This window comes from Melitaea cinxia, chromosome 15 (assembly GCF_905220565.1).
Source record: "Melitaea cinxia chromosome 15, ilMelCinx1.1, whole genome shotgun sequence".
NCBI lineage: Eukaryota > Metazoa > Arthropoda > Insecta > Lepidoptera > Nymphalidae > Melitaea > Melitaea cinxia.
In genome coordinates this window covers 14,181,815-14,193,153 of record NC_059408.1, presented here as the reverse complement: position 1 = coordinate 14,193,153, position 11,339 = coordinate 14,181,815, and the positions used below count along the sequence as shown (strand labels likewise).

Here is an 11,339-nt window from a genome sequence, read left to right as displayed (position 1 = left end):
TGAATAATCACATTAGGTACTCTATTGATAACAGTTTGAAAATTAACAATAAAATTTATCTCTAATTTTTATATCTATATTAACAACGATCTTTTATTTACTAATAATACCATTAAAAATGGATAACATGTAACACTTTACTTATTGTATAACATATCATGATATATTAAGATAATTTAGTTAACACTGTGTACATAGGTAGGTATTGAATTAACAGACAAAGATTGCAGTAGAAAAAAGAAAATAGTTATGTTTATCAAAAAGAAAAAAAAAAAATATCCTAAAATAGAAGTAATTTAAAACTGATATTTACTGTAAATATTATATTATTACTTTTTGTAAATATTATATTTACTTGGCATTTTAATAATTCTACCTGAACGTGAAATCTTGTCTGTCGTTTCTTTCTTACATGCAGGTTGCTGAACTTCTGCTCCGGACATGGTACTTGATGTACTGCTAGGATTAATAACTATGCGATATCTCTTACCGATTTTGTTCTCATAGTTGCTTTCGTCACCCTCCACCTCTGAAGAGGAAATCTCCAATCTATACAAACGTTGGAATGGGCGGGTTTTTAAACCAGCTGATGTTCTTACCTTGGCAGTTCTATTAACACCATCGTTACCTGTAATAATTTCTACAACAAGTCCTAATGGCCATTTTATTCTCTTATCTTCTGTCTCTATTAGGACTATATCACCAACCTTTAGAGTACTATTTTTATCTTTACCTCTTTGTACCAGTGTTGTTAAATACTCATTCTTGAATCGTTGACGAAAGTCTGATCTCAGCTTCTGCAAATATCTTAATCTTTTGTTAAGATTCTTACTATCTATCTGGTCCAGATCAGTCACATCTGTTTGAGGTAGTGTTTGTAGAAAACAAGAGGGCCTCAGGGGCTCTAAAGCATTTGCCTTGTCGTCTTCTACATATGTGAGCGGCCGGTCATTGATGACGGCTTCGCAGTCACATAACAGAGTCTGCATTTCATCATATGAGACTGATGACGTGCCTAGCACTCTTCGTAATAAATCTTTCATTACCTTAATTAGGCGTTCGAAGAAACCGCCCCACCATGCAGCTGTGGGAACGTTTAACTTCCATTTGATGCGTTGAATTGTCGATTGGCGTTGTACCTCGTCCCAATCGATGTCACGTAAAAGATTCCTAGTGCCTGTGAAATTAGTACCATTATCTGATATCATTATGCTCGAACGTCCGCGGCGTGCGATAAATCGGCGAAACGTCCGTAGAAAGGCCTCTGTGGATAAAGATTTTGTTAGTTCAAGGTGAACTGCGCGATATACTGCGCATGTATACAGCACGATCCAGCATTTCTCACCATCCTGTAAGTAGAGAGGTCCCGCTAAATCAACACCTGTCACCTGGAAAGGAGCAGTAAGTTGAACTCGATCGAGTGGTAGCGGAGCTGCTGGTGCTGGTGTCGGCTGTGATCTGTGTCTTCTGCACACAATACATTTATCTATTACCGATTTCACTAATAATCTGATACCAAGAATCCAGAATCGTTTCCGTAGATCAGTTATCATCGTGTTTGCCCCAGTATGCAATAGTTGCAGATGACGCTGTTCAACCATTCTGCGGATAATAACATTCTTTGCAGGAACAATCATCGGTGACTTTGTGCATTCTGGGAAATCGGTGAGTAAAAGCTTTGTTTTAACTCTCATTATCATATCTGTATCAGAATATATCTGCCTTGATTTTCCAGATTGTTTCTCAATCTGTTCTTTATTTTCTTGTTGAATAATTCTTATTAATTTCTTTTCAGCTTCATCACATTCTTCAAAGGTAAGTTCTCCATTTCTTTTATTCTTATGACGTGTATTGTGAGAAAATCTGAAAATCCATGCTGTCATTCGTACAATTTTTGTGTATTTTGAAAAATAATTAGACAGCTGGTCTATTATACTAACATCAGAGCAAACATTAACCTGGCACACAGACTTTTTCAGCTCTTTGTTGACAGTTTTTTCATCAACTACCAGTGCAGATCGTGGCCACATGTCGGGTTGCTGAAGCAGCCAGCTCGGACCTTCCCACCAACGGACTTCAAGCAGGTGGCGTGCGTTACAGCCTCTGGACGCCAAATCTGCCCAGTTCTCAGTTCCTGGAATGTGGTGCCAATTGTTTGCATTAGAATTTTGTCTTATTTCTTTTACACGGTTCCCTACGAAAGTATTCCATGGTAATTCTCTCTTGATCCAACACAGTGCTACTCCTGAGTCACTCCAACAGAATTCATCACAATTTAAATTCAAATTTCCTCTGGCCTCTTTCAATAGTCTTGAACCAATTAAGGCTGATAGCAGTTCCAGTCGGGGAATTGTTATCTTTTCTGGAGGGCATATCCTTGATCTGGCAGATATTAAACGAACGGACACATTACCTCCTTTTTCAGTTCTTAAGAAGACGCATGCTGCATAGCCATCCTTACTCGCATCGCAAAACATGTGTAGACTCGCACTGCACTCAGGAAGCAAATCAACAGACAGTCTTCGAGGTAATCTGCAATTATTAAGATAAGTCACATTATCATACCAGTCTTTAAATTGTGATAGTATATCTTCAGGTAGCTGTTCATCCCAGGTCATTTTCATGTTCCAGGTCTTTTGAAGGATTAGCCTAGGAACCAGTGTCACTGGGCATGTGAATCCGATTGGATCAAATATCTTCTGTGTTAAGGATAACAAGTTTCTTTTTGATACTTTGCTTATATCGAGAAACGGTAGTAAATTACTTATGTTACAATAGAGCTCATCTGTATCAGTGTCCCATTGAAGACCTAATATCGAGATCACTGTGTTTTGAGTCTCATTTATTTCTAAAGGTGATGTGACCCACTGTCTTAGATCGAATCTACCTTTATTCATGACCCTCTTAGCATCTTGAATAAATTTCTGTGTTTGTTCAATTGAATCTAAGCTAGTTACTAAATTGTCTACATAAAATGATCTAGCTAAGATATCTGCGGTGTCTTTTTGTTCTGTGACTTGATTAAGGTGATGTGATATGGTTGCTGACAGTAAAAATGGACTAGCTGTCAACCCGAAAACTACTCTACAGTGTCTATACACCTTAATCTCCTCACATGTATTATCTTTCCACCAAACAAACCTCAGGTAATCGCGATCTTGTGGTGTCACTGATATCTGCAGAAATGCCTTGGCAATGTCAGCAGTGATACCAATGTAACCCTTACGAAATCCAGTTAATAGATTGGGAATCTTATCTAGGAAATTTACTCCTTTATTTAGACATGAATTCAATGACATACCATTCGGATCCTTTGCAGATGCGTCATATACAGGTCTCAGCTTCGTGGTGAGACTCGACTCCTTCATCACAGCTCTATGAGGTAGGTAGTGAACCCCTTCTTTATTCTTTTCTTCAACAGGTACTTCCTCGATGATACCCGAACGCTCCCATTCACCTAAGACATTATTATAATCATCAAACTTACCAGATGCTGTTAGTTTCTTTGTGATAGATTCTAGGCGGCGAATGGCGAGTTGCTCGTTGCTCTGGATATCCTCATGACCCGTCTTCCATGGCAGATGGACTTCATATCGTCCTTCGGTGTTCACTTGTATGTTTTCTTCGAAACTTGTCATCACCTCCTCTTCTTTCTGCTGTTTAGACTGCACCTGTGTAGGGTCATTAATGCCTAATACCTCTAGATCCCAAAAATCTTTAATATTTTGTAAACAAAATAGAGACGTTACAATGTTACTACCTACTAAGCATGTTTTCCCTTGTAACGTCCAGCCTAACTTTGTTTTTATTGCTGTTAGCCCATTTTCGAGCTGAACAAATGATTCAGTTATTAACAGCCCCGAGAAATCAGCTCCAATTAAGAGCTCTATATCTTTGCTAATACAATCTCTGTCTGTTAAATGTATCCCATGTTTATCTAATAATTTTTTAACAAAGTCATGGGACTCATTGACTTTAGGTACATTTTTACAAATTACAGACTGCTCTAGTGCAGACATTTTTAATTTTACCTCAGAGTCTAAGCTCTCTATTTCAAAATCATAAACATTATATTTTTTAAAAGATACGGATAAACCTCCAAATAGTGAGTGGCTAATTTCTTCAGTTCTTACTGCAGTTAATCCCAATTGTTCAGCGACTTCACTCTTGATGTATGACCGCTGTGATCCGCTGTCAAAGAGGGCTCTCACTATGGTGCTCCGGTTCCCGTTGTAGATCTTCACTGCGACAGTTTGTAATAAGGTCTGCTGAACAGTCTTCATATCTTGTGACAGGTTCTGAAGTGTAGTTTCTTTTACAGATTTAGGTTCCGCTGCAGCTGTGCACAATACTGGTGAATGCTTTTGTCCACATACATAACACTTAATATAAAATCGGCATACTTTTGCATGATGGCCAGGTTTTAAGCATAATACACAAGCTTTCTTCTTCTTTAAAATTTCCCTTCTATCTGTAATTGTAATACTTGACAACTTGAAACACTCCAAGCTTGTATGATTTTTTCCACACCATATGCAGCTACGTATCTTTTCTTTTTGTTTTTGTTTTTCATTAATCATAAGGCAGGTTGCAGTAGGTCCAGCTGTTTTAATAGCTTCGTGTTGATTATTAAATGTCTTTTTAGCCATTGATATTCTTTGTTCACTTTCAATTTCTCTTTTTAAGAAGAGTAGCAATGAGTTCAACGGATCTTCCGAAGCGTTTTCAGTTCTTGTTCTTTCCCATATAATTAATGTGTCACTTGGAAGTGCCGACTCCACCATTGGTAATAGAAATGCTGCATATTTATCTTTAGTTACTCCTAGGACTTCAAGTGCTCTCAACTGACCATTCAATTGATCAACTAAATCCGACAATTGGTTAAATTCTTTTTTGTTTAAAATGAGTGACAAGAGCTCTCTTACATATACTTGTATAAGTAAATCCTCTTTAGCATACCTCGATTTGAGGTCTGTAATGCATAAATCATAACTTGAAGAAGTCAACGGGAAACTATTAACAAAGGATTTTACATCACTTCCCGCTTGCATTGCTTGAGTTAAATATTGTAACTTATCGACATTATCGATATCTACGTTTTCATGTATTTTCTTAAATGAACCCCAAAAAGCTAGCCAATGTTTTATATTGCCGTCAAATTTTGTTAACTCCAACGTTGGGAGTTTGTGGCTTTTCTTATTTTCAACTACCTCACTGCCATTGTTTTTAATAATGTTTTCGAAAATCGTTTGGCATAAGGCCCACTTCGCCTCATATTTTCCGGCCTCCTCATACTCTCTATCAATTAAATTTTGGCTATCTTCCCTTTCGGGTTCTTGAAATAAAAATGTTCTAACCTCATTGTCAAGTACTTTTAACATTTCATAATATGACTTTAGTAGCTTAAAAGATGCTATAATATCGTTCTTATTTATATTTTTGTTTGTTGTGAGACTTTCGAAATTGTTGGCCGTGCGCGTGAATTGTCGCCTCATGGCCGTGCGCTCTTTCGATTTTGTATCCATAATTAATAACTCCAATCGCTCACCTTTTTCTTTTGTCACGGTCGCCAAATGTGGTTGCGCGATGGTTAGAATACGATCGCCGCTGTATTTCAATCAATTTAAGCAAAATTGAATTTATTTCAGTCGCAGCCAAAAAAGAAACGCACATACTTCTTCGATAACTTTATTAAGTCTGATTCATAGAGTAAAGACATTTTGACTCTGGCACTTTCCTGTAGTTGCCATAAAATAAAAAAAAAATAATACAATTTATTGTCTATTAAATCACAGTAAGACTAGCTTTTTCCCATTGTGTTGTTTGTTGTACAATATCGGCATGGTATTGAGAGCTGAACTTTCACTTTATTAAAAATTTTAAAGATATAGCTTCGCTCGCTTCAGCCTGTCGTAGTCCAGTGTTGGACGTAGGCCTAGACTAGACATTAGAAGTAGGCCAAGTTCGCGCCTACCACATCCAGTCACCGCCAGCGGTCTTACGTAGATCATCGGTCCAGCGGAACATATATATTCAATGAGTACTAAATACTTTTGTATTTATTTATTTTAATTTATTTTCCTAAAGCGCAAAGCGATTCTCACTTTGACGCCTAGAGCTTAATATTCGTGTCGATATCTATACTATCCTATATAAACCGTGCTTTTTTCCGGACCAAAAATCCTATGTATCATATGGATTGTTGCGCTGATCATGGGTTAAACCCCTGTTCATGACGAATTGCTCTTCATATAACACAGATGTTATTCGTGGTCTGGGACGTTGTGTTTGTATTGCGTGGGATCCCAGACTCAGATTCATTCTACTGGGGACAGTTTAAGGCGATTATTTAAGTATACGATGTAAACCGTTCCTTCATTGTAAAACGACTCGGTTATCTCACGAATCGTTCAATTGCGAACCCGAAATGTTTGATATTGTGGATTGTTGAGTGTGAGGAGAGTATTTATTAAGTTAAGCATTTTATTTTTGTTGTCTTTGCAGATTTATGTCTGGTTCCTATAATCAATAGACCATTCGTTTTGCTCACGAGCTGTTCAATTTCGAAAACCAACGATGCAGAAAACAGATTGTTTTTTTTATATAGGAACTAGGCTTTAAACGGCCAGTCACTGCCACTCACTTTATTGCGCCGAGGCAACTGCGCTTATCCATATCTTTATCGTCAAACATATTAACTTTATAGAGGATATCTCCTTACTGAGCGTGTCCGGTTACCGTGACATACCTAAAACAAGCAGTGAATTCTTCAAAGTGGACTTAAGTAAACAAATTTGATATATACCTACCTACGTACCTACATGCAAAAAGACACTTTGGGACCATACAAATTATTCCTGAACAGATTTTTCGTAAATGTCTTCCTAACGGACAATTAGATCTATTGATAAAAAAGCGCATCTAGTATAGACTGATGGTATTAACATACGTGTCCTATATCCAAAGGTTATCTGAAAGAGGTCGCTCTTCTAGCAACAACACTGCCTTTGTACGTCTTTCTTTGTTTGTTATTTTGTTAGTGGTGTGTTGTAAAAACTCTTGTTGTTATTATATCAAAAGAAGTTACGTTTTTCTTTGTAAGAACTTATCTCAGGATCATATGAATCTCTGGAAGTGAAGAAAAACATTACCCACAAGACAAACTTTTTAATATTTTCTATATTACATTTTTACTAGGGAACATTTACACTACGGAACAAACTTACACCTCGCAATAACAAATAAATATCAAAAGCAACAAAAAAAATATTAACCTGACATATAAAGAAATACATCACAGCCGAAACCGCGTGACACATTTACATACGTAAAAAAGGGTAACGCAATCATGAAAAATTCATCATGTACATACAGCTCTCAGTTCAGCTACCTCAGTCAAATCCTTGATCGCAGATCCTGATAAGCGATAGCTTTATATGATATGTTATATTCATTCATAAGACTGGCGCCGTCTGGATACTTATAAGGAGCACACAGATTGAAAGCGGGACGACAGCGGATAAGTTCGTCGTGTGAAAAATCATATGAGAAAATAATTTAATAATCTAATATCTATGTAAGAATCTATATAATTTTACGTATGTGTTCTATATACTCAAAATAAAAAATGACTTTATTTAGGCAGGCTTCAGAATAATTTAATATCATAATATATATCATCGTTTATAAATAGTGAATTGTCAGATAGTCATAATAAAAAGTAACCTACATGAATCTCCCCGATCTCCAGCTGCCTATATACCAAGATACATTGTGGTAAGTTTAGTAGTTTTAGCGTGAAAGAGTCACAAGACACCCATCTAACTGCTATATTCATCGTAATAATTATCTATTTAACTTTTATTCAAATTATTTTCAAAAATATATTTACGTAATTTATCCAATAAAATTATTATATATATCCTTCTTAAGTTAGAAAAGACAAAATGAGCATTTAATTTTAACATATAGTAACACACAGTAGTACACACGAGTAAACAAAACTTGTAATGTATTTCCTGTTAGATATCTCTGTAGTTGCACATAACCGCAATGAACGTAAACGCTCAAATAAATCCCTAAAACGAAAAACTATTCAAAATCGATTCCCGAACGATCACAGTTCATTTAATCCTTTAAAAAATTACCATAAAACCTACAATTACGATACCTACTTGGTCGACAACTTACAAAAAGTAAACATTGGTGTAACAATTCAAACACGTCTAAAACGCCATAAAAACGCTACGAGTTTCCGTTATCATCGTCTAGACGTAAACGTTTAAGTAATATTATGGACACGTGTTAGGTTACGCAACGATACTTGTTACGTAATCCTTCTAGCTGTGCCCCGCGGGGTCACCCGCTTTATTTTGACGAAGAAACATAATAAAATATTATGTAGTATATATAGTAGTATAAGCAAAAAGAATTTTTCAATTCGAACCAGTAGTTCCTGAGATTAGTACGTAGAAACAAACAAACTTTTCAGCTTTATAATATAAGTAAAGATATCTACTTATTTCGCGATATCTACTGATTCACGTCAGGGTGACAGCTGTCAAGCGATATTTTCATATAATCTTGCAAAATAATCTATTTTAGGTTAAGGTTCTTCAACGTGACATGGTCGAAATCATCTGTGCTCATTTGGCACTATTGAAAGCCATTAACCCTATAGAAGAAGAAGGTTAAGGGTTAACCGGAAAATGGCTATAGTTCAACGGTCCTCAAAATCCTACTGAGGTTGTTATCTCGACCGCGCTGATTAATCTTTTTCGTGTCTTCTCTATACTACGCGACATTGACGAAATCAGCTGTGCTATTTCGACCCTATTGAAAGCCATTAATCCAAATGAATGAATGACATAATTTGTCCTCATTCGACACAGTTGAATAAACAAAATTTTAATATATTAAGAATTAATTTTAGTTTTAGAAAGGCCGCAAAAAGTTTATATGATTGTTGATTGATTTGATGAAATTCTTTATTTACGTTTGAATGGACGAATCTTAATAACAACTTAGGACTATTTCATTCATAACTTCTTCTATTATTTGTAATTTTGTGGTCTTATAGACAAAAAACCCACCCTAAATGAGGATATTGAGTAGTGAGTAATGAGAAAATTACATGTTTTCGCTAAATTAATATAAAAAGAAACGATTTAACTTTTAATTTGTTTGAAAAACTACAGGACGGATTTTAAAGATTCTTTCACAAAAGGATTTCTAAGTCGTCATGAGTGACATAGGCTGTATTTTTACGGAAGACAACGGAAATGCCAAAATCGTATATGTCGGGTCAGAACATGAAAGCATGTATAAAATATCTAAATGCATTTTATTTCAAATAGTCTAAAATTCATATGAGGTGAAACGTGAAAGTTGCCTGAATACATACCATTAACTAGACTAGACTTGAAATCTAATCTGACTAACGAATTGGAAAACTTAAAACCTGATATCGCTAACGGCACCTCCATATAATTTATCAATTTTTTGATATCGATTTATTGATAAATAATATTTTTTTTTAGAAAACGTTCTCAGAATCATAGTCTGAATTTTGATAGTGCGATATTTTTAATCAAAAATTACAAAAATATTTACAACCAAAAATTCGTTTTAAATTTATTTTAAAATAATTATATGGTGTCATGGGACAGCAGGTAGGATTTAGTATTTTAGAAAATAACAAATACCGTAAAATAAAATAAATCAAACAAAATAATAATAATTCAAACTATTAAGTGAAATAAAAAAAAAAAAACATGTCTTTATTTATTTTTGTCGACGGTATAAAATTACATAAATAATTTAAAAAAAAGTTTACTAGTAATATTTTAGTTTTATAAACGTCATATTATATATTCGCGTGACTGATATTACAACACTTCCGTTATATATTTTTCTTACGGTTTTAGTCTCACATTTTTCTAAGTTCGATCGCCCAGCAAAATGTCTGTAAGGAACTTAGTTCCAATAAATGTAATTATATATATTAAATAATAAAGATCCGAGTAAAGTAACAAATATGAAAAAATTACATGTGATGTGAGAACCCCCTTACCACCCCAGCTTACTAACCAAGTCAAGCGTGCGTAAAGAAGTAATTTGTTTTATCGAAGTTGACTAAACTAGCGTAAATTATATCAACATATATTAAGATCGAAATACGATAATACATCACCGTATGTCTATAACATTAAAATACATGTAAAACCGGAGCATCATATGCATTCGTCAAACTGTCGACCTCGAATATTTTAAAATGCTAATAAATTCAGGGAATGCGATTAAATTTAACATTTGACCCAGTATTACAGACAAAACACGAAGATAACACGGTTCATTGACGTCACTACGTGATAACTATCTCTGCTCATTACAGTGGCGTTTGTTTGTGCACATCTACGGGTGCAACTTTGTATTTTTATGATCTAGCTATCATCTGTAATACTTTGAGAAACTGTAAAAATGGTTTGGTAGAAGCATCGACTAGGCTGATTATTGAACGTTGCAGGTTAGTAGGTATTTATTGCACTATGGCGCACTGGACTGGTAATAGCGCAGTTTAGGCCATTTTAAAAAGTTATAGGCTATAAAATATCATACAATATTCAGATAAGTGGTTTGATCAAGAAAAGTTATATTATAAAATTATATACATAGTCCCGTATAGTCATATATGAAAAACTAAACATCTACACAACCTACTACTCTGTAAAGGTTAGGATCCTTGATAACGTTGAAACACGTGTGTCTTTTATTTCCAATCAAAAGTTAATTCACTATGTATGGACAGAATATATTACGTACCTTATATCACTGATTAAATTTAAATAAATGCTATTGTAATTTCTAGTTACATTGTTGCGTGATCGATTAAAAACGTTGATTTTCTTTCTATTGTTACGGTTTACGTAACTAGCGCACGAGAGTGATTCGTTCGGATTTGAACTCGCGACCTTCGGATAAGATCCACGTGTTCGTTTTGTTTACTCGATAACATTTATCTGTATAGTCTATACTTAAGTCAAATTTAATTATAGGCTTGTAATATACGGAAAAGATTTTGTATACAATAAAATCTTTAAAAAAGTATACCTGTGAAAATTAGTTGTGTTATTCTTGCTTGCCCCATTTTTATAGAACAAAAAAATAAAATAAATAAATAAATAAAATAAATATATATTTCTGTGCCTTACTCGACATGGCAACAAAATATGGTAAATGTTACATAATTATAACGGTATGAAGTTCTATTGTTGTCAAAATAATATTTTTACTATCACGTGACAGATCAGATAAACTTACTTGAGGTCTTTTTAACAGGT

The 11,339-nt window shown here is 34.7% G+C and overlaps 1 protein-coding gene across 1 annotated transcript; it reads right to left on the bottom strand.

Moving 5' to 3' along the window:
* Positions 1 to 7: 7 nt before the first annotated feature.
* Positions 8 to 5,525, bottom strand: LOC123660193. Its single transcript, XM_045595292.1, has 2 exons — positions 356 to 5,525; positions 8 to 21 (listed from the first exon to the last, which is right to left on the bottom strand). Exons 1-2 carry the CDS (start codon positions 5,523 to 5,525, stop codon positions 8 to 10), a joined length of 5,184 nt encoding a protein of 1,727 aa, XP_045451248.1.
* Between the last annotated feature and the right edge of the window lie 5,814 nt (positions 5,526 to 11,339).

What these genes read in the sequence shown, in the direction of transcription:
- LOC123660193 (XM_045595292.1), bottom strand. Translation starts at nt 5,525, where the DNA reads ATGGATACAAAATCGAAAGAGCGCACGGCCATGAGGCGACAATTCACG.